Source organism: Convolutriloba macropyga, chromosome 1, assembly GCF_964194025.1.
Source record: "Convolutriloba macropyga chromosome 1, txConMacr16.3, whole genome shotgun sequence".
NCBI classification, from domain to species: domain Eukaryota; kingdom Metazoa; phylum Xenacoelomorpha; order Acoela; family Convolutidae; genus Convolutriloba; species Convolutriloba macropyga.
In genome coordinates, this window is record NC_134468.1 from 60,327,417 (window position 1) to 60,347,718 (window position 20,302).

The window sequence follows — 20,302 nt, forward strand, 5'->3', positions numbered from 1 at the left end:
GAACAATTGATTTTTCGAATGTTGTAGATATAGATAATTTGTTAGTTGAAAACTCAATGCCTTTTTGATAATCAACGAGTAAAGTTAGCAAAAAACGGCAAAGTTTTAATTGGAGAGCATTCTCAGTGGAAGTTGAAGTAGGAATAGCCCCCTTCAGAGTCTTCAAAGACTCTGTTAGTGTTGTTTGGGGGTGTACTGCCGGCAAATTTAATCAAAGGGACTAAAGTAGCTTATTTCGTGTTGTTTTGGAAGGCTGAATTTTGAAATATTTATCCAGAGTTTTTGACCAAAAAATATATATTAGAATAATCAACAATGCTTGTTTGTCTTGAAAAATAAAGTCAACGACACTATTCTTAAAAATTTTAACAAATTTTAGCAAAATTCACAAAAATTTAGGCAAAATTTTCGAAAAAATTGAATAAAAACAACGTGAATTCACTCTACTTTTCTCAGAAATTAAAACATCGATAACTCCCTGTAGAAAACGAAAATTAAAAAACCTGTTTAATTCCATATTCTACGCTGGACGAGCTTTCCAATGATACCAGTCTCAACTCTCTACGATGAATATATCGATCGGCGAAAATTGACTGAACAAAAAAACCCATTTGGGTAAATAGTTCCTCCCCCCTCATGAGGGGTCGGAACTAAGATTAAAATAAGCTGAGTTTTACACTAGAGAAACGAGGTAAATATGTGGCTGGGGATAAGTGAGAACAAACCCAGTGACGACAACGACGAAGTCTAGAATGTTCCATCCGTTCCTGAGGTAGGACCTGGGGTGTAGGAGGAGGCCCTGTGCGATGATTTTGAGGACTGCCTCGATGCAGAAGATAGCCAAGAAGACACTCTCTGTCTTCTCCAGCTTCTTGGCCAGAGGCGTCTTGTCGTCTTTGGGCAAGTGCGTCTCCAGCGCCAGCACCACACAATTGGCCATGATAGTTAACAGGATCAGGTACTCGAATGGAACCCACTCTGTGATACGTTTCGCCCATTTACGAATAAAATTGTCTTCCTAAATTTAATACAAACAGTTACAATTATTTTTATTTGCCGAATTATAATAAATGATTTGTAACTGATTTCGACTGGTTCAAATTTTGAGATGAGTGTCCCATAACGCAATAATTCAAAAACAGTCCATTTGTATGTGAGCATATCAATATTTATTTGCATGTCAATATGCTTTTTCTGTTCAGCTCATCGCATCTGTATCTCTTTACGTTTTAAACTTGCCCTTTGACCTTTGAATTATGTTTCGTAGTATTGAAACATTTGCGCGAGTGAGAGTTTTAGTTGTAAGGTGAGTAAAAATGTCATCAATAGGTGTCATTAATTTTCGACGGGGGGAGGGGGTATGGGTGGGTGAATTGGTACTTACTTGGAATATGAAAAGAGAAGTGTTAGCAGTGAGGCAGCTAACTGCACCCGTGTTCCCACTCATGTTTCCCGCCCCACCTGCGCCTGAGCCGGTCTGGTTGGACGAGATGCTCCTGGCCCTGGAGGCTACGTTCTGCAGTCGGGCCAGATTGTTCGACTGGCCCGCCCGGTAGTCCATGACCACGTTCGCAAACGCTGAGGGGTGGATTCTGAAACAAAATCACAACTAACAACAGATAACTCATCGGTTACAAAAAGGAAAATAAACAGTTAGAGCAACTAGTTCTTGCACTCTTCGTTGACTAAATGTCAGCATTACTACAGTGAGAGCAAAGTTTGAAACCTCTCTGGGCTGCACCCCACACACGCAGAAACTTTATCAAGAGATATTTTACTTTTTGCGAAAAATAACAGATACAGATTCAACACCCGAAAAAATATAATTTTGAAATAAACACATGACAATCGCGTTAATATGCTATACTCATGATGCGCAGTACAAGTCTCATAGAAACTATTTTTTTCTGAAAACAGACTGAGCGTCTCTGGTTTTGATTCGCATGATCTGCATAAGAAAGAAAATCAGGAACAAAAAAATTCGAAAAAATGAAAATTTGGACTATACGCTTTTTGAGCTCGAGGATTACATACTAAATGACATAAAACGTTGCAAGTAACGTCTTAGCATTAGAATAAGTATCCGCCAAAACCAGTAAATAGAGGCCAAGGGACTGGAACCTGACAAATTCATTACGACGCAGAGGTACACCCAAATCGTCACGGGCAGATATGACCGATGCGTGTATCTCGTGTTTGTATTTACTATGTTAATACATTGAAAGTGGAACAATATTGCAGAAAATAGCTACTTTAGCAGAAACCGGCAAAATGGAAGGGAATATCGTATCCCGTGTTTGCAAAAGTGTCCTAATCTTAGCCGCGAAATGCAAGAACAAACTTTATAACCTATTTTTTGCACAGCTTGTATCACGCATCTGGTCCAATTATGTATCGATTTTTCGCACGCAATGTAGCTTGATTTCGCATATAATTCGCAATTAAGCCTAACTTAATTACTACTTATTTAATTAAGCCTAACTTATTACTACTAGTAGTACTTTATGACTGCTTTATTACTACTTATAGTACTTTATTACTACTGATTACTACTTATTAGTACTATTTATTACTACTTATTAAAAGTGGCCAGTCCCACATTGATATACAAAGCCTGTGATTAGCGAGATGTTTTTGGGAAAAAAATCTGTTTTTGTGGTTGCATGTACTTAAAGCACTTTAAAACTTTGAAATCTTCAATTAAGTCTTTATTAAAGTGCTTATTGCATGCTCAAAATGCGCGCGAATAATAGATACCTAAATTGAGCCGAAACGTGCTACAAGATTTGTTACCTACTTTTCGCACCGAACGTTCTTTTATTTCGCAAAATTGGCGGAACCCCATTTGCGAAAAGTATGATACAAAGGATGTCTCCTAATTTCGTTCATTGTATGTATCTAATTTTCGAGCCAATTTTACTGAGGCGGAAATTTTGGAGTATACCTCTGCGTCGTAATGTTTTCAACTTTTGGGTACAACATGCAGATTTTTAGGGTTTTTATTTCAGATTGTAATGGATTTTTGTATGCGTTTCTCACTTTTACCTCAACGAAAACAGATACAGTACTGGGCCGCGGATGTAAAAATAGAATACCATTTTCAGGGCAGATACGCCATTTGACTAGGGTTCAGGATTTGCGGTTACAAGGAAATGGTTGTGGAGCAGCTTGGAGCAGAGGTTCATGGGGTGGGAGGCGCCTCCTCATGAGACCAGTTATAATGTGCAATATAATAACCAAATTCCCAACTACGGCGACGAGTTCAATTTCAGCAATATAAACTACTGAGAACCCGTTGAAGCTTTTCAACGGGTAAAATAGATTCAATTTAACTTAGAAAACTCCAAAAATGATGACATCAAACAAGTTAGTTTGGAGCACTATTCTTTTAAAAAAGTGTACTTATACATATTTATGGTCCAGCCTTCCTAGGTACATTTAATTTCCTTTTTACATTTAAATCTCCTTTTTCCTCCTTTTTAGTCTGAGAAAAAAAGTTGATTCAGAATATTCACAGTTTACAAAAATTGCTCAGATGAAATCTAGAATTGAAACTTGTACTGTTCAGAGCTTTCTCAAGGATCCATTGTTTGCCATGGTTTTTATTCCGAACTTATATGTTCACAGTAAAAGTACAGACTGTGAAATACTCTGATTCAAAGCTGATTTACAATGTTACTATGATCCGGGCATATCATGCCTCACATTTACTATAGCAAAAGGGATTTTACTAATTGACCCAGGTGAATCCACTCATATCTTATCTAAGCGAATTTAAACCTGGGGACTGTTTTTTTGCGTTCAATTCTAGTGTCCATAATTAATCTAAATTTGCAAAAACATTGTGGTAGAAGGCAGACCAAAAAGTTGGTGTAATTTTTCTAACACAATTTGACACATTTCATATATATTTTTTAACTTCTCATTACATTGTTAAAAACATGACAACCAAAAATTGGTGATTTATAGCGTAATATTTACAGCATTTCAAAAGTATTTTCTATTTTGTGTGATGATCTTTGATTGGTTTCTGAGAAACCATAAAACCATGTGAGTATGATAACTGAAAATCATATATGACTTAGTAAGATTTATATGGTGTTCAACCCGGGTTGATGAACGCCAATTTTCCGTAATCTGCCGATTGCACCAACCTTTTGTGTTTATGAAAAACTAATTACTCTTGTAGAGACAGGAAGTCTAGGGTTGACATCTGTGTTCATCATAAACTATCAATTATAGTATAAATATATATGAAATTTGGGGCAGAATTTGAGCAAATAGAATTAATCATCATACATCTAAATGCTCGAAAACTTTTTTGTCTTACCGTGCATCTTCAAAAAATTGTCGACAGATTCAGTTTACAGCAATGTTGTTTTGTTCTCACGGATTGATAATATAATAGTAACTGCCAGTAAAAATAGTATCAAATAAAAAGGCTTATTTATCAACTGTAGTGGATATTTGCGCTAAATTGTTAAAGATTGAAATCCATTTTAAAAACCTTATAACAAAAACGTGATGATAGATTTTAGTATAAAATAAACAAGGCAAAACAATGGTTAGGACACCGACAGAAAATTTTATTTTCTGATCACGTTTACAATTATATAAGTTGGACAAAACGACATTTTTTGTATATTTATTGGCAGTGAAAATGGTCCCGCGTCTGGCTTTTTATTCAGCTATGATCAAAAGAATATATAAAATGATCACAAATGAAACCTGAAAGTAAAACCAACACAACACCAATCAATAAAATATTTTGAGGTATTCAAATGAACTAATCCCACGAGTATAATTCAATCACAAAGTTATAATAATACGCTCAATAAACTAATCGTGGTTGTCCTTTTTAACACACAGACCAAATTCAAATTTACACATTAACCAGATGTGAAATTTTAACAAATCAATGATTTGAAATTTGTTCAGTGCGTTAATCCCGGCGATGGTAACTTTGCCCAGACAAAAAGTCCAAAATAAAATATAAGCCGCCCCGAATTGGTTATTAAAAAGTTTACAAAAGGGGAAAAGCTAAGTATAAGTTAAGTTCTTTTTAGTGCTACAATATGTGAAAATGAAGTGTTTTGAAGTGAAAAATAACAACATTAATTGGTTAAGAACTGCTTTTAGCGATGATAACGACGCGACACGAAAAGAAAATAAAGAAATTGGAAACGCTTCAAAATCTAGCAAGAAAAAAAGAAAGGAAAGAGTAAAGCGCTTAATCTATTCGAGCTGTGCTCATTAATTTCTTCTTTTTGCTTTGTGCCTTTCGAGTTTTGTTCAAATCACATCAAAGGCAGGAAAATTGAAGAAACTAATGAAAACACTGCACAAAAACAAACAAAGTTGAAAATGGCAACCAACTACATAAAAGAGTTTCTTTTTGCCTCTTTCCATTCAAGCTCTTGTTTGCGAGTCACAAGTATAAATTGTATATGTGTGAATTAATTGGGATATGTCAATTGATGTTTATTGCGTTGCTGGTAAAATTGAGGAAAATTATGGAAATGATATTATCGGTTTGTCCTCGAACGAACGGTTGAGTGAACAAATACAAATGGATACAGTGTTACGATAGAACAAAGCTCATAAACAATTAAATCCATATTAGCCAAATTCATTTATTTTCCATTTTAATTTTGGGCGCCATATTTTGAATAGATCAAAAAATCGATTTAGATTTTGTAATTTTTTGGTCGATATTTCTGGTAAATTAACTGTGCGCGTAATGGCTATATGCGAATAGGAGTTAGTTTGATTGTTGAATTAATTCAGACAGTGGCGTTTAAAGAAGCATGAACAAATGAACAAACAATGCGCATATTAAGACCATTACTTGGATGGCAAAATGGGAAAAGTGCTACAAGGAAAAATAATGTTGTGTAAAAAGACAACTAGCGTGGTGGCTGGCGATGGTAGTGGTGGTGTGGTGGTGAATTATAGCAGAGTGGGGGAATTGTTAGAATTGTTGATTTTGCGCATTAAGTTTTTAAATGCATGGAGTTAGTAGTAGCAGCTATGGCACTACTACTCTATAGCGTGTATTCTTGTCTTGTATGGTAAGTACATAGATTGAGAGAGAGAGAGAGAGAGTTGGGAAATATATATGTTTGGATTGAAGAGACGAGAGGAGAGGGGACACTAACCACAACACACAGATAGTTACCATAGATTGCATACATACATACATACATACTAGTACATCATTTTAGCCGATATTTTTATCAATTGCATTAAATTTTTGATTTAATGATCTTTTATACAGCGCGCGGCTGGGAAAAAAAGTGCCTCCCCAAAAATTAAATTTGTGATCTGAAAAATCAATAATTGTCTATTATTAAGATTCTTTGATACTTTTAACTATCAATTTTGATCAAAAATCAATTTAAAATCTTCCATTGTCAAGCGATGATTATGGGCTGTCAACAATAATAGACAAAAATTTATTAGCCAAGAACTAAATGCGGCAAAAGTGAACAAAAGTTTGAGAAGCATAATTAGAAAAATTGAAGATATTTTAAAGCATAAAAGCCATGATAGATAATAGATGAAATTGATTGTTATAGTTAAATGATGATTATTGACAGTGAAATGAATACTTCTGAGTGTAAATTTATTTAACCAGTTGCAAATTATTTTTTGAAGCGAAAAACTAGATTATAACCAAAGAGTTGAAGATAGGAAACAAAAAATACTCTTATTAACGTTATTTAAATATGAAATGAATTCTTCAAATTTATTGATGTCAGAGATTTGTTTCCTTCCTAATACAAAAATAATTAAAAATTAAAAAAAAATGTTCGGCTTCAGTTGCTGTCGACTTAATGACGTGTATTGATAATGGTTTGTTGGTTATGGCATCATCTGGCAATCTCACACTCATTCCTTCTCTCTATACATAAATATGTATCCTCATATTGTTCATCTTTATTCCATACTCTATTCCTGCTCTATCCACACAAACCACACATAATACATACACAAATGTATATGCCATTCTGTATCCATACAAAACCCTTCACCTATCCATCTATCTCCATCATCGCATATCAACGCTCGCTCCCTTTTGAGAAAAGTGCTGTGACCATAGATAGTTTGAATGAGGTAAATCGACAGCACAGTCATCCGTATAAACTGACAATCAATCTTCACTCATTCATTCCCTCACTCTCTCTCTCTCTCTCTCACTCTCCCACCCTAACTCTAGACACCACCACTCTGTATCCCATTGATTGGGGGAGGAATAAAAGGGCATTGTTTGATTCAAACAAAAATACACACACACACACATACACACTCACACTCACACTCACACACACACACACACACACACACACACACACTCACACACACACACACTCACACTCACACTCACACACACACGCACACACACACACACACACACTCACACTCACACTCACACACACACACACACACACACACACACACACACACACACACACACACGCACACACACAGACGCATGCAAGCACACAAACACACTGAAACTTGCAGGCACAAGGAGCTTGTCACTAAAAAGCTTCAGAAGTGTTCATAAAGAAACGAAAAGAAAGACCTAAACATACTCTTACTTATTAACGTGGGGGTAGTTGATATATCAGTGGAGAGGGAATGAAAGACTGGACAGGAAACTGGTAGAGAGGAAGATGTGAAGTGAAGGGTGATTGAAAGTTACGGATGATCAAGGAGATATTTTATCAATCCCACTGTAAAGAGAGTATAGGATGATAGCATAAGGATAGGATATCATCTATGGTCACCCTCAATCAACCTGTCTGTTTGTTCATTCCTCCTCCACCCCCCCCCCCCCACACACACATGCACACACACACACGCACGCTAGTCTTCATTCAAATTCAGTCTCAGACTGTAATTTTTTCCACCAAAAATTATTTAATGGGTCAACAAGGGCCTCACTAAAATTTTCACTAAAATGCGCACTAATTTTTTAAAAACTGCCTGGGCATCGAGGCTTTGCATCTGAGCAATTCTCGACGTCAAGTAATGCTTTTCTCCAAGAAAAACCGAAAAAAAAATTGTTTGGCAACAACAATTCTCTATAGAAGTACATGCTAGAGAAAATTAGCCAAATTGAGAAAATTAAACATTTCTGTAATGACCAAGCTTGTTGTGTAGCATCGATGTCGGATTACGTGACCTGGAATAATCCGTGGCATCGTAGAAAAGCGTTGTGAATGTTAGATTTCATGAAAACATACATTTTAGATCTTGGAAATTTTAAAAAGTTGTGCTACTGAAGCAAGGCATTTTGGTGTTCTAAAAAGAGGCCTTATTTTAAATGCGCCAAAAACAAGCACTGAAACAAAAATGCCCCAGCAAGTTCAAATATATTTGGAGACGGTGATAACTTAAAAAATACTGGTGACTACTTAACGAAGAATTTAAACTAATTACTTTTTTCGAGCAGTACCAAAACGACTGCATGACATTTTTCTCATGTAGCGACATGTAAAATACATTTAAAACAACTCAACTTAAAGAAACGAAATGTGCGACGTGTATTCTAAATTTCAAAAACAATCGAGTAAATTTAATCAAAAGTTCTTCGCGCTTTGTGATTTTTTTTCAATATGCAACTGTTTTAGCTTCGATAAAAAGCAGGAGAAAAGATCAGTTCTTCAATAAGCAGCAACAAACAAAACTATAGCATCATGTATGAAAAAATGAATGTCTTCTCACATAAAATTTGTCAAACTCTAGATAAACAGGAATATACACGCCAAACGTGTTCAGAAAATACACGCCCAAATTGTCTGCTTGGAAAGGAACAGGCAAAAACCAGGCACCTATCTGTCTAAAAATTGAACGTCAAATTTGTCCGTGGGAAAAATTAAAAACAATTTTAAAAAAAATGCGACTGATGCTATAAAAAGAGCAGGAAATACGAGACTACTGTTGTGTCATCAAGTACAAATTTTCCTTGAATTTTCGAAACTAAACTGTTCCTCGAATCGCATGGATGAAACAAAATATAAATTTTTTGGTCCCTAAATCATAAGGCGCTCTTTCAAAGATTTCTCATTTCTTTTTTGCTCATATAAGTACAACAACCACAATAACAAAAAATTGATATAGAACACAATTCGATAACGACGCCCTCTAGTTAAGAGGTCAATTGAAAGTGTCATTCGATACACTAGTTAAAAACAATTTTAAAAAATTTAGAAAAAAAGTTGTTCTAGCCCTGTTTAATTGAACTTACAAAATAGAACTATTTGTGTTTCACAATAAGTTCAAACTTACGAAAAACGTTTCCCGTTCAAAAACTAAAATGCATGCAAGCTAAAGTAAACAAAAATAGACAAACAATTTATAGAAAAATCGGAACAACAAATCTCCTTAAAATTGTTTAAGCTTCGAAAGCATATTTAAATTTAGGAAAATGAAACTTAATTTTATCTTAGAACAACGCAAACATGCTGTAGTTAACTAATGCAAAAATGCAACAACATTATAAACCAAAAAAATGACTCAGACCAATTTCAAAGTTTGTAGTGTTTAAAAGTGCTTTTCAGATTGTGAACTATTTCTGCCTAGAAGAACATAACATAGATGACGAAGTCACCATTAGAATATGCAGCTCTGGCAGCCATAGTGACATCGGTTATAATTTAAAACCTGACACGATAAAATGAAAATAATAAAAAGAACAATAAGTATAAATAATAAAATTAATAATAATAATAATAATAATAATAATAATAATAATAATAATAATAATAATAATAATAATAATAATTAATAATAATAATAATAATAATAATAATAATAATAGTAATAATAATAATAATAATAATAATAATAATAATAATAATAATATTAATAATAATAACAATAATAATAATACTAATAATAATAATAAAAACAAAAATTATTTAAATAATTAAAATAATTATAAGTGGCGTGATAGCCGAGAGGTAAGGTGTGTGGTTCACACGCCAATGATTGAGAGTTCAATCCCCTGCCTCCGTGAAGTTATCTGCGTAAGGATGAGCCCTAACTTAACCATAGCTTCTGGTTGACCATAGCCTGACCAATGTTGGCTGCAATGATGGTACCACGTGAAAGTTTCAGACGCAGAAAAAGTGGCTATAGTCACCAAAAAAATAGCAAAGCTGCTCATGAAAAGATTAATCTGAAATTTGGGGAATAATAAGAATAAGAAAAAGGGCAGCTGAGAACAGGCTACTGTAGGCCTAATACTGTTCCACTGCGATTACGCAGAAACCACAATTAATATTATAATTACAAAAATAATTATTGCCCATAATCTAAATATCAACAGAAAAATTAAAAGGGGAAATTAATTTACAAAATGCCAGGCAAAATTTCTTGAATTTAAAAAGGTTGCCATGAAATAAAAATTCAATTTAAATTGTTTGCAGCTTTTGTGCATTTATGAACCTGAATTTCGTTTGCCTTTAATAGCTATGAACAAAAATGACAAAGCAGCATTAAATTATTTTATCCGAATAGATGGTACAAAATTTGATAAAAAGTCTGCTGCTGTCTTCGTTTTGCCTCTCTTCAATTGTTTTTTTCATGCGGTTTTTCATTATAACTGTTATTTTCAATTAAAATGTATCCTGATTATTGTTATGCAGCAGATGTAAGTACATTCATAGAAAAATTGTCATTCTCCGGTTTGACTATTCGGATGAAGGTGAGAGTTTCGAGAATTTCAAGGCTACACCAAGATAATTTAAACGAAGAAACTAACTGCGGGAAGTTGAAAGCTTTCCCTGAAAATGCTTGAAAAGTGCAAGATCTAAGTGAGTAGTTGACGCCACGAAACTGAACGTACAATCAGATTTCCAAAGGAGCTTTTTGCAGCAAAAACTTAAATTTGAGCCACAAATACGGAGTCAAAAAATCTCTAAACAGATTTCTAATGTACCGATTTACTATTTTGATTAAAAAAAACATGAAGAATTTCGGAGTTCGAACTTTTTTGTGACTCAGTTGCTTATGCCAACTCATATCACCAATGATTTAAAAATAACGGCAAGTTTTAATTAAAATTGTAAATACGCTTTTCAACAAAATAAGACCAAATTTTGAAATTTGTCCGCATTTTTGTCACATTTGAAGTTTTGTTATGTTTCGTCAAAGTTTTTCGACTTTGAAATTGTTAAAACAGATTTTCAAAATCCTTTACTGCACTTGAGCAACAGCGCAAACATAAAAGAGTAATAGTCGAAAATTTTTGTAATCGAAAAGCGTAGGGTAACCATAATTCTCCCCCTAATTTTTAAGTAAAATCAATTACCAAAAATAAACTTCTAGTCAAAAGAGATCAAGAATTCTAGAGTGCTGGAATAAAACTACAAAATCATTTTCATTTTCTTGCAGACATTATACAAAAAGTTTTGCAAGTTGGTCTATATTGCGTAAAAAAGTAAAACAAAAGTACAAAAAATGCTCCATTATTTTATTTAATCCAGATTTCATTTTCTTTTTTCAACTTTTCGATCTTTTCGTAAATAAAAGTTTTGCTAGATTTAGAAACTTTTCAGCCCTAACCAATAAAACCGCTCTTTGGAGTAAAAATCAATTCAACAGGTAAAATGCGTGATTCAAGAGTTATGATGGCAAAAACAATTAAAATCCCAGCCATTTGTGAATCTTCATTGTTTAAGATCTTACAAGCTTCTTATAAAATTGTATTATAAGTACTTATAAGATAATGCTTAGCCTGACTAATACTTTGTAAGACAACTTATCAGGTTTTACACGATAAATTTTGTTATCAGGTCTGATAAGATCTTACACGATAAAAAGTCTGCCTGACAAAAAAGCTTATTGTGTAAGGTCTGATAAGAATTTTATAAGATCTTGTAAGATAAACATTCAGAAAGCTATGACTCATCTTATAAATAAGATTTTTATCAGATCTTATACAATAAAAACTCTTAAAGTGATCATCTTCTTCATGATGATTACAATTCAGAGATAGTTCAAGCAGTAGTCAAAAAGCTACAGCATGCAACACTTGATTGTCAGAGCAACAAAGAGAAAAGTATTGTATATCGTCTTCTGAAACTTATAGGATATTGTGAAGAAAAGTTATTTGAGTGCCAGGGGCCTTCTCTGAAGCGGTGATTATCGAACAAGGCTGAAAAATGTTCCTCAAAGATTAAAACTATCTTGGACTGCTAAGTATTGTCATAGTACCTAGTTAAATCTCAAAATAAAACTGCCGCCAAAAAGAATCAACAAACATATTTTTGTTTCATAATTGGTTAGTTGACCGATTATTTTTTTTACTTTCATAGGACCTTAATTTTTAATCAGATCTTACAAGATATAAATTCTGCCCTACATGAACTTCTATCGTGTAAGAGCTGTTAAGAAACTTATCAGATCTTATAAGATAACAATTCAGCAAAATTGAATTAATATCTTATAAGATCTGATTAGTATCTTATCAGCTCTTCCACGATTAAAGTTCACACAGGGCAAAATTTTTATCGTGTGAGATCTGACAAGACATGTTTTTTTGGTTTCAACATAACCTTTTACGTAGTCAAGTTCTTATGAAAGTAAAAAGAAATATTCGGTCAACTAGCCAACTATGAAACGAAACAAAAAAAATGTTGATTTTATCTTGGCGGCAGTTTTATTGTGAGTGTTAACTAGGTACTATGGTACTACTAATTTTTATCGTGTAAGACTAGATAAGATCTTGTACGATAAAAATTTTTGATCAGCATCTTATCTTCAGCTTGCTAGAAAAAAAAACACTTAATGATGAAGTTGCGGCCTGGCGTTTCTAGAAAATATATTTTTAAGAACGGGTTCTCATATAAATTCAAGGTTAAAGTTATTACGATAGTCCTTTGTCACATAATTTTCTGCATTAAGTACTGGAATACTGAAAAACTTAATTAAATCTGCACAGTATGGATTGTGTTTTGACGCTTTAAACTCTATTACCCAGTTCTGGTTTAACTTGCGTCTTAATGTCACAGCGCTGAAATGCTCTGGGACAAAACTGTGGGCCTTCGACTCACCATTTTGTAGGGAATTAGAGGTTATCGTTTCTAATGAAGTGGGACCCATAATGAAGTGTGAACAATAAAATAATCAGTGAAGTAATAAACTGTTCAGCAGTAATTAGATAGGATAATCAAAATTGGGTACAGTGATTATTCAGGTCACGTTTGCACCAATAATTGAGAAATAAAAGTTGAGAAATAAAAACACATGTTAGCAAAATAAATAAAAGTCTAAAAAGCTGCTTGGTTTCAGTTTTGATCAAATTCTCAAATAAAATGAAACTAGATATAGGAATGCGTTAGTGGTATCGAATACTCAAATATGTTACTGTTAGTAATTCCTTGTTATGATATACACAACTAAAAACTGTACAACTGCAAAAAGGTCATACATATGTTGTTTCAGTTTTGACCTAAAATAATTGCCATAACTTGTAGAAGTTTTGATAAGTCTGGTAGTTATGAAGTACATTGGCCGATTCGTTTAACTTAGGCTCCGCTTAAGTATTGAACCAGAGATGTTTAAGTTTGTTTGACGTATGTAAAAACAACACTTTTAGACCCGCTGGTAGAAGGGAAGAAGTTGATTGAAATTTTGAGGGAAGCCTTGAATTAAATGGAGTGAAAAGAACTAATTGGGAGTTATGGCCGTGAACAGTGGCGTGTGATCGTGCTGAACAAAAGAGCTTATGTGTATACTACAGGGCAACTAGATAGAGCGAGGAGAGAGAGAGAGAGAGAGAGAGAGAAAAGGAGGAATTTGGGATATGTTAACATTTGCATCCTGTGAGATTAACAGGAGAATGGATGGATCGGGAGGAGAGAAGGAGAGAGAAAGCGAAAGAGAGAGCAGGGGATTGTGATGGCAAATTAGGGACCGAAGGGGGAGCGTCCAGTGCCAAATAAACTAAACCATATAAACGAGATAGAGAGAGAGAGAGAAAAGAAAATAGAGCAGGACTATATAGTGATTTGAATCAATATACAGAAGCGGATAGAATTATGCCAGAATTAGAGGCTAACAAATCTATACCTATATCTCCGTATCCATCTATCTATCTATCTATCTATCTATCTATCCCTCTATCTAGGAGTAACAGTAGTAGATACTTATCTATCTCTCAATCTATACCATTATTATGTTGTGATGTAATTTTTGACTAAAATACTAAGCGGCTGATTCAGTCATTCAGAGGGAAAAGGGTTATGGATATTAGAGGTACTCCAATGGAAAAAGGAGTAGTTGTTATTTCGACGGGGTATGGATGGATAATAAAAGCACTTTTACTACTAAAGCTACCATAGTACAACTGCTAGTCTTATTGCTGTGCTGTTATATGTGACAATGGTACTAGCGGACACTCACTAGTGGTAGTAGCAGTAGTAGTAGTAGCACACTGCTTGACTTATTTGAGGCAATAAAAAGAGACCGACCCAGTTCAAAACCCAAATCCCAAAAGCACACCCCCTCCCCCTTAGACCGACCCGTCCATCTTGTTGCGCGTTACACGACCATTCTAGCTACAGCTTTGCACTCTATAGCTACAGCTTCATACCCGGTTACCTGAAAGTCAAAGCGGAAAGGAAGAATTAATCGGATGAAGTATTTGCTACTTGTTTATGCCCCAAATCTCTTCTCCCCTCCCCCACCCCCTTATTTACCCCCCACGGCCTAATTCCCCCGTCCTTTGCATGAACCGGCCAGCGCTAGCTTCACTAGCTAGGAAGTCACTCAGTCAAGTCACAGAGCGAGTGAAAATTAAGACCGCTTTTGGCAAGACGTGAAATGAAATGAAAGCGTTTAAGGAGTCAAATTCGGCGTGAAATATCACAATGCACAGAAAATCAGGGTACGCTTAAGCTATTTTGGGACCATGATGCGAAATAGATAAAAATAACAATAGACGATAGAAGAAGCTGTCAAAAAGTTCTAAATTTGTACACTTCAAATGTGTTGATTTTAGTTAATATCTTCATAATGAAAGTTGTATACTCAGAAAAATGGTCAAAACTCCATAAATTAGAAATACTTTGCCAGAAATAATTCCAGAAATACTTTGCTTAAATGTTTTTTTTTTCAAATAATCATTAAAAATTATGACTCAAAGTCAATTAAAGTGAACTACTTCCAGAAATACTTCCAGAAGTACTTCCAGAAATACTTTGCTTAAATGTTTTTTTTTCAAATAATCATTAAAAATTATGACTCAAAGTCAATTAAAGTGAACTACTTCCAGAAATACTTCCAGAAGTACTTCCAGAAATACTTTGCTTAAATGTTTTTTTTTTCAAATAATCATTAAAAATTATGACTCAAAGTCAATTAAAGTGAACTAAACCAATTATTCCAAACTTTGATACATCCTACTATTCACCCAAAAAGTGGAAACCGGAAAAAACAGCTATTAATGCCGCGCAAATAAAAGATGATTAAGTTTTTCTGCTCTTGCTCCTTTTGATAAGAATAGGCGTAAACAATTTCCTTTCGTAAGAACAACTCTTTCCACCTCTATCTAAGGCAAAAGTGTGTTCAGCCGTATTAGTTCCTGTTTGAAATTCACTCCAAAGCAATTATTGATTTACATAAAACACACATACGCTATTGAACAAGGTTACAAACATGAAGTCTTTAAAATTATTGTTAAAAAAAGCCAATTCTAATAACGTAGACACGAAATGAAGCTAGATAGAAAACAGCGAGGATCGTTAATGTGCGTCCGCACATAAAGTTAGAGTTCAATGTCAATTTATAATTAAACAGGCGCAAAAACTAAGATTGTAAGTTAGCTCAAAAGAGCAGTATTGGCCACAAAAGTGCAAGAAATGACTTTTAAAAGGAGAACTCCAATTCAGAGCAGTGTTTTAGAAAACAAAAATGTATCAAAATTCCAATCGTGTAATAATTAGATTTGAAGACACTTCAAAACTGAGAAGATCATATTTTTTATAGTGACTGAATATTTTATTTGTGAAAAGTTCATTCAGGAGAGACAACCAATGAAAAAGTTAATCAATTTTATTTGAGAACTCCATTTTTATTCAACATAAAACAAAAACATTTATAATCACCATATGCCCATGATAACTGTTACTCTTATGTTTCATATAAAACTCGGAAGAGCTAAGAAAGAGAACAGAAAAATGCGTTGTATCCTTCTCAAATAATTTTGATTTAAAAAAAGGGAAAAAATGCAGGCTATTTTAAAAATCACATTGGAAATACCCATCTGTTGACAAAAAATGATTCGAGGATTTTTATACTTTTGACACTTATTCTATTAGCTAAAACACAAATTTCTGCAAATTTGCTGTAATCTGCATATTTTTTGGTACTACCATAGGCTGCAAATTCTGATAAAAAAGCGGCGCTGTTGGCTCGGTCTTGTACTGATAATTTGGTCCACCCAAAGCATTCCCTTCATTCAATCCATTAAATAAAGACATAACTTGTAAATTTTCTTGAATTTTGGTAGAACTGGAGGCAGAGAGAATATTATTAAGGAAGCGCCACTTTGAAGATTGCCTAACAACGCTGTCACGAAAAAAAGATAACAAACTGAAAGTTTGAACTCCCAAACGATTAGCTTTTCAAATCTTTGCCGTGGAACAAAGTCGCTGTTAAGAACCTTCCTCTTTTAACTGTCCTAAAGTTATGCTCAGCTGTTTTTATTGCAATGCACTTGTTGTTCCGACCCACTTTAGTGGGGGAGGAACTATACACTCAAATGGGTTTTTTGTTCAGACAATTTTAGCCGATTGATATAATCATCGTAGAGAGTTGTGAGTGGTATCATTAAAAAGCCTGTACAGCGTAGAATATGGAATTGAAAAGATTTTTTTATTTTTGAGTTTTAAAGGGAGCTACCGAGGTTTAAAGTTTTGTGCATAGCAGACGATATTACCTTGTTTTAATTCACATTTTCCAAATTTTTTTCCAAATTTTCGATAATTTTTGCTAAAATTGCTTGCGGTAATGAAATTTATTTTATCTCTAAAGATAGGATAGGGTCGCAAAATTGCTCCATTTGTGTTTTGCATTAAGAATAATGCTAAATTTTTCATAATTCTGACGTTTTTCCGTCAAAAACGGGAGCAAATACGCTTTTTCAACTCACTTTCTTCGAATTTGCTGAAAGTGGACATCTTGAAACTGCAGTAATTTCCTGTGAGCTCAAAAACAACTAGTGGTAATCCTGCTGAGTCTTCCTTAAGAGTCTTCCGGAATTATAATATTGCGGATTTTTGGCAATTTTGTACTCGATAAATCTACAAAAATTATGATTTTTTCTGATATAATGAAAAATTGTGTTTAAAAATCAATCTATTTCGCAACCACTTGAACAAATGAGCGTACTTTTAGCCGCGCAGCAACATCATGGCTGATTTTGAACACACCATGAATCCTTACGGTTAAAAGAAATTTTAGATTTTAATGGGGCGCTGCCTTAGAAAAAATTATTTCAGCATTTGTACTTTTTATGTAGAATACTGACCAGAATATAAAACCAGGACTCAATTATTGACAGATCCTATATACAAAAAAGTAACCCAGATGATAGAGGGCCTATGATTTCAGAGTTAAGCTCATCGTTTTTATGGCTGACCAACCGTAAAATTCTATGGACTTCTTTGTTTAAAGAAAATGTCGGTGAATTTTTGAACTATTCAACTAATTTATCTTACGTTTCTCAACTTCAGACATAGTCTCAGCAAAGACAGGAGAGACGCATTTTCTCTGAGTTGTGAACTATTGCTTTCAACGCTTTTATAATTAACTGAAGGTTTCTTGGTTTTGATATTCCGAGTTTTCACTTTTTTTTGTGTGTTTTGAGCAATAATGAATATATTATAAGTTAATTTTCTTTCCATGTCAAATAATCACAGTCACAAGGAATTTTTGACAGCTCTAATTTAAAGACAATGTATTTGGTAACAATGTACAGGCGCTGAGAGAAGGCTTATCTGAAAATGTTTATTTTTTTGGCTTTTGGCTGCGACACATTTCTCTCGCAACAGTTAGTGGATGTTTTTTTATCTTTGCCTATGTTTATCTTTCTTCTTATTGTTGTACGACATATACTTGATAAAGATGGATCTCCATTGAATTTCCAGAAAGGATGATAGAAATTTTTTAAAGGCTTCTTTTTATAGCCATTTGTTTTAATGACTTTCAAATTAGCTGTTTGCTTTTATTTTTGTCATCAAGTAATTAACCCACTAATAAAAAGTCTCAATTATTTTTTTTAATTCAAGGTTTATTTTCTTGGTTGGTTATACGTTTTGACTGATGGCTTCGACCATTTGGTTTCATGAAAAAAATTCGATTTTTCTATACTGTTCATAATTTGAGCTGTTTTTGTTGTGATGTCTACGTAGTCTTTTCATAAGCAAAACCAGTTGATGTTAAGATGAGCAGAAAGTTATGATTTAGAGTTGTTGCACATAAAAACCTAAAATTATAATGTCTTGAACAGTGTGATGTCGTAAGATTGTTTGTGAAGATTTGGCTTCTGCCTGCATTTGTTATTTTCCAGTCTTGCGACCTATTCTGTTTATCGAAAAAAAAAATCGCCTTCCTGAGGTGTTGCAACGTATTTGATCACTTTTTTGAAATCCACTGTCTGTTACGGCTTTTGAAAATATTTGTTTTCAAAAGCATGTTTGGATATTTGAGCTTCGTCATTTTTTAAATCGTTTTTTGGTCTATTTGTAGCCTAGTCTCCGTAAAGACAGGTAAGAACGTGTTTCCATTTAGCTAATTTTCATTCGTTATAACGGTTTTAGAGTCAATAGCTCGTTTCCTGGCTTTGTTGCCACTCTTACAAATATATTTCATAAAATCTTTGAGATTATATACTTGTACAATTTAAAGGATTTTTGTTTTCTTTTTAAATTATAACATTAATGTTAGGTCCAATAGGCTCTGAAATATTGTGCAATTGGCAGATTGTGAAGCTCCTTTTGACAGATTTATGGTTTTCAATGCTGCACTGCAATTTTCGCGCTAATTTTACTTGAACTTTTTCATTTTGCCGGTATTTGTCTTTTTTGTAGTGGTATGGACAGGTCTCAATTGCTTTTTATGAAAATACGAATGAACATTTTTAGCGTTTTGAGTTATTATTTAATGATTTTAATCACTTTGAAAAAAGGTTGTTGAAAAAAAGTTTTCGCTTTTATTTGGTACCAATTAAGCCAAGAGTGGGGATGAGCGGGTTCGGAACATTATGTGCGTGCGCACATTAACGAGCCTCCTTGTTCTATTAAAAACGAAACTGAAATTTTGATTACTTTCGAGAAGCAGAACATTTTTCTCTAAAGATTTTGTGGTGTTTTGAGATCGCAGCTCTCTATTATGGTTTACACGTATGAGGGCCAACAGATAGCCTATACTAAAAAAACGTTTTCAAATTATCGGTAAACTTTCCAAAATAGTTGATAATCTCGGTTTCCTTAGGAAATTTAAAAGGAAGCGTTTCAATCGCTAGCTATTTGTTATCGTCTAGCTAAATTTGTCATGAGGAAAGTTGACTATTGGACATTTTGGTCTTTTTTCAGAACCAAATAAAATATCCAGAAAAAAATAAAGTAGTTTTAAAGATTAACATGTTCGAATTATCTGGTAGCATAAATCAATCGAAAATTGAAAAATTTTGAACAACTGTGACAAAAATTCTTTGTCAACCATCATTCTGATTGAGGTTTTGCTGCTCAAAATTAAGACTCAAGACTTTGCTGTGAGCCTGGATGCTGCCTAGAATTTAACAAAAAACTCACAAATTAAAATTATTAAAAGTTTTGATCTCAGTCAGAGCTGTCACATTTTCATTGGTACAAAATTGCATTAAAACATTGACAAATGGTTGTCTATACACTGCATATAAAAATCACATTTGAAAGAACATACATCAAAAGTATAAAAACACTTGTAAAGAGATTTCATTCGGTCTGAGTGATAGTGTTCAGAAATAAATATCTGGAAAACAGAACATTGGCTCCCTTGGCGAACTGGTCATACGTCAAATAGATTTTTGTATGATATCTGCAATGATTCTTTGGGTGGTCAACTTATGTTGACATCGGTGGCAAAGGTATCTCCGTCAGCGTAGTTGACAAACAAATTTTTTGTTGCGACCCCACTTGTTATTTTATATATTTTATTATATATATTTAACAACTTGAGCCAATAACCTTCTTGTTTTTTCAGTTCTTTTTGAGCACACTCAGCTACTTCGATTGATAGCTTCTAT

At 33.8% G+C, this 20,302-nt stretch overlaps 1 protein-coding gene across 18 annotated transcripts in view; it reads right to left on the reverse strand.

Annotated features, from left to right (window-relative positions):
- Positions 1 to 20,302, reverse strand: part of LOC142341107 (voltage-dependent calcium channel type A subunit alpha-1-like) — a 294,273-nt gene that overhangs the window by 176,013 nt on the left and 97,958 nt on the right. For 12 of the 18 annotated variants that reach the window (XM_075391999.1, XM_075392008.1, XM_075391990.1 and 9 more), the window contains 2 exons: positions 1,385 to 1,592; positions 726 to 1,018 (listed from right to left, as the gene is read on the reverse strand). In XM_075391999.1, the coding sequence (XP_075248114.1) occupies positions 726 to 1,018; positions 1,385 to 1,592 (501 nt within the window). Of the gene's footprint in view, positions 1 to 725; positions 1,019 to 1,384; positions 1,593 to 4,330; positions 6,208 to 13,067; positions 13,428 to 20,302 lie in introns of those variants that run through there. The other 6 variants (XM_075392050.1, XM_075392059.1, XM_075392082.1 and 3 more) reach the window with 5 other exon arrangements.